The 2,540-nt window shown below is 34.5% G+C and overlaps 1 protein-coding gene across 2 annotated transcripts; it reads left to right on the top strand.

Annotated features, from left to right (window-relative positions):
• The first annotated feature begins 546 nt into the window (after positions 1-546).
• On the top strand, positions 547-2,307 carry LOC311090910 (uncharacterized protein). 2 transcript variants are annotated; one of them, XM_084126544.1, is made up of 5 exons: positions 547-688; positions 784-836; positions 1,153-1,262; positions 1,581-1,739; positions 1,969-2,307. In XM_084126544.1, exons 3-5 carry the CDS (start codon positions 1,161-1,163, stop codon positions 2,290-2,292), a joined length of 585 nt encoding a protein of 194 aa, XP_083982670.1. In that variant the 5' UTR covers positions 547-688; positions 784-836; positions 1,153-1,160; the 3' UTR covers positions 2,293-2,307. The 2 variants fall into 2 exon arrangements, with proteins under 2 accessions (XP_083982670.1, XP_083982671.1); XM_084126545.1 differs by having other exon boundaries at positions 1,070-1,262.
• Positions 2,308-2,540: the final 233 nt, after the last annotated feature.

The following is a 2,540-nucleotide window of genomic DNA, read 5'->3' as shown; positions in this document are numbered from 1 at the left end:
CCCCTTGAGGCATTTAAAAGGGGGGTTATTTAGCACATACTTTTTCTTCATGTAGGTTGTTCATGGTTACATTTCCGGGCATTATAAGATCAGGCTCGGAAGTTAAACTATGCGTGAGCCTTCTAAAACCGGAAGAAAATCTGCAGATGACCATTTCTCTGGTTGACAATAACCAGAACAGAACCCTTCTACAGGAGAGAACTGAGAATGAAATCCACCGCTGCATTGACTTTCAGGCCTGTCATTAAGATTAAATTATTCACACAATGGTCTACTTGAGTTGTTGAAAACAGCATATCCATGGTCTTAAAATAATATTTTGATTTAAAAAAACGTATTTGTTAATATAAAACAAATCTGAGCACCATAGGACACCATGAATGTCAACAATTATTTTTTCATTTGTAATATAGAATATGATCTATCAAGACTGGCAAAACATTTTTTAAAAAAATTAAAGAATAATTCCATGTTTAATATCTAAGAAATAATTGCTCTCTAGTAAAGATTTGTAATGCAACTGCATGTGTTCAACAGGCTCCTGAATCTCATTCAGTGCAAGTGATCCAAGTGGAAGTTCAAGGGAAAAACACTCATCTGATTGAAAAAAGAAAAGTCCGATTTGTATCCTATAATCCAGTGACAATAATTCGGACAGATAAACAAATATACAATCCTGGACAAACAGGTATTTTCGCTCTATTCAGCTGCAGTGTTTGCTAACCTCTTGCTGCTTTTATGCACTTTTATGCAGATCTTAATATGTCTTCCTTAATTTTACAGTCCAACTCAGGATTTTCACAGTGGACCAAAACTTAAAACCAGTTGATGAAACGGTAGGTTGCAATTTAATTTTTGCATTCAAAATTGAATATCAGAATTTTAATTGTGAGTAAAAGAAGGCATGACCTTGGTTCAGCGTTCAGACGACTTTTTTGGTCATGTGTACATATGAATGTTTAGACAAATATATTTGAAATGTGGACTTATACCTCAGAGTAAACAGGTTGAAATCCAATTCTTTCTAACCAGTGTTTTCTGAACTAATGTTATCTGTTTACATCCACAGTACAAACTCATAGCAGTGCAGGTAAACTTTCTTGTTTTCCCCTTTTCACTTTTTCAAAGATTTCACTTTTTTATGTTTTTCAGACATTTCAATGGAAAGGACTGAAATAGTGTTTTTGTCCTATAATCTCGATATCTTAAAATTTATTGACCTGCCAGAGTTCTTTGAGGCCGGTTCAGTCATACAGGCAAAGGTACACTATTCAATTCAATCTAATTCTAATTTAACATGCTGATTGCATTTTATTAGTTAAATAAAATATTTTTAACAAAAAATGGGTGGTTGTTGTTATGGGTGAATATGCACATGCATAACCATGCTATTATTAATATTCATTTATACAATTTAAATGGTTTCACAGCATATACATTATCAATTTGTGAAGGTGCCATGGAATTCGTTATTATTGTTCCTAAAGATTTTGACTATCATCATTATAACTTTGTGTGTGTCTGTGTTTGCTTTGATTTCTGTACTGTATGTCCTTGATGAATTTCTGTTTTTCCTCCAGGTTAAAGCTGAGTTCTCCCATGGGACCCCAGTTTCTAACTTAACGATTTTTGTTCGTCACGCCTATTTTCAGCATCCTCAAGTACTCATCACAGACATCAATGGTCTGGCCAATTTCACCATTGATACGTCCTATTTAAGAGCACCTATTACCATATCGGTGAGCTTTTTATTTCTATGCGTGTGTATGTTAGTTCTGTGCCGCTTTGCAGATGTTTCCATTCAAAAACACCTGTACATGAATTTAAGAATAAATGCTAAACCATTTGAACCACCAAAAGAAAAAAACATTTGCACTGGTATTTGGGTATCACATTCGATTATGTCTGTGTTTTAGCCAGTTGCAGCTGGTTTCTCTGACCGTGTGTTCTTTGATCTGCTCATGACAGGCACATGCTTCACTAGACAATGAGCCTGGACCTCCATTCAGTTTTGACTATGTGTACAAAACTCTGCAAATAAAACCCAAAGAGAAAAAGAGTAAACTGGCTATAAAGGCTTTAGAAGAACCGCTGAAGTGTGATATTGAGATTCCAGTAACCGTCCAGTACACTATTGCTGGAGAGACTGTTGAAAGTGGTTATGTTACCATAGTCTACACTGTAAAAACTAAATTTATTATACATTACTACGTTTTTACAGTGTTTACCACTCGTTATTGCACAGTATCTGGTATGAAGGTTTTAGCCGCGATGTTAACTACGTTGATCTAACGTTAACGTTAATGAACAAATGGAAATTACTGACTTATTGTCTTAGATTGATTTAGTCATTCAATTCAACATATTCTGTACAACTGTGTCTTCAAATTGCTGATATAGCCTAACTAATTTATTTCGTCATTGGCGTTTGTTATGAATAACAAAAGCAAGTTTGGTCTGTTTTTGTTTAGCCTAACTTTAACTTACTTACTACAGGTGCCCTCATTCTCTCAAATAAAATTTTAAATCCATTTACTGGT

The sequence above is a fragment of the Abramis brama genome (genome assembly GCF_963993115.1).
Source record: "Abramis brama genome assembly, chromosome: 10".
Lineage (NCBI taxonomy): Eukaryota > Metazoa > Chordata > Actinopteri > Cypriniformes > Leuciscidae > Abramis > Abramis brama.
The sequence above is the reverse complement of the archived record's forward strand: the minus strand, read 5'-3'. Positions and strand labels throughout refer to the sequence as shown.

Coding starts and splice junctions, on each gene's coding strand:
- LOC311090910 (XM_084126544.1), top strand. CDS start 1,161: ATGGAAAGGACTGAAATAGTGTTTTTGTCCTATAATCTCGATATCTTA. Junction 1,263..1,580: donor GTTCAGTCATACAGGCAAAG/GTACACTATTCA, acceptor TTTTTCCTCCAG/GTTAAAGCTGAGTTCTCCCA. Junction 1,740..1,968: donor GAGCACCTATTACCATATCG/GTGAGCTTTTTA, acceptor TGCTCATGACAG/GCACATGCTTCACTAGACAA.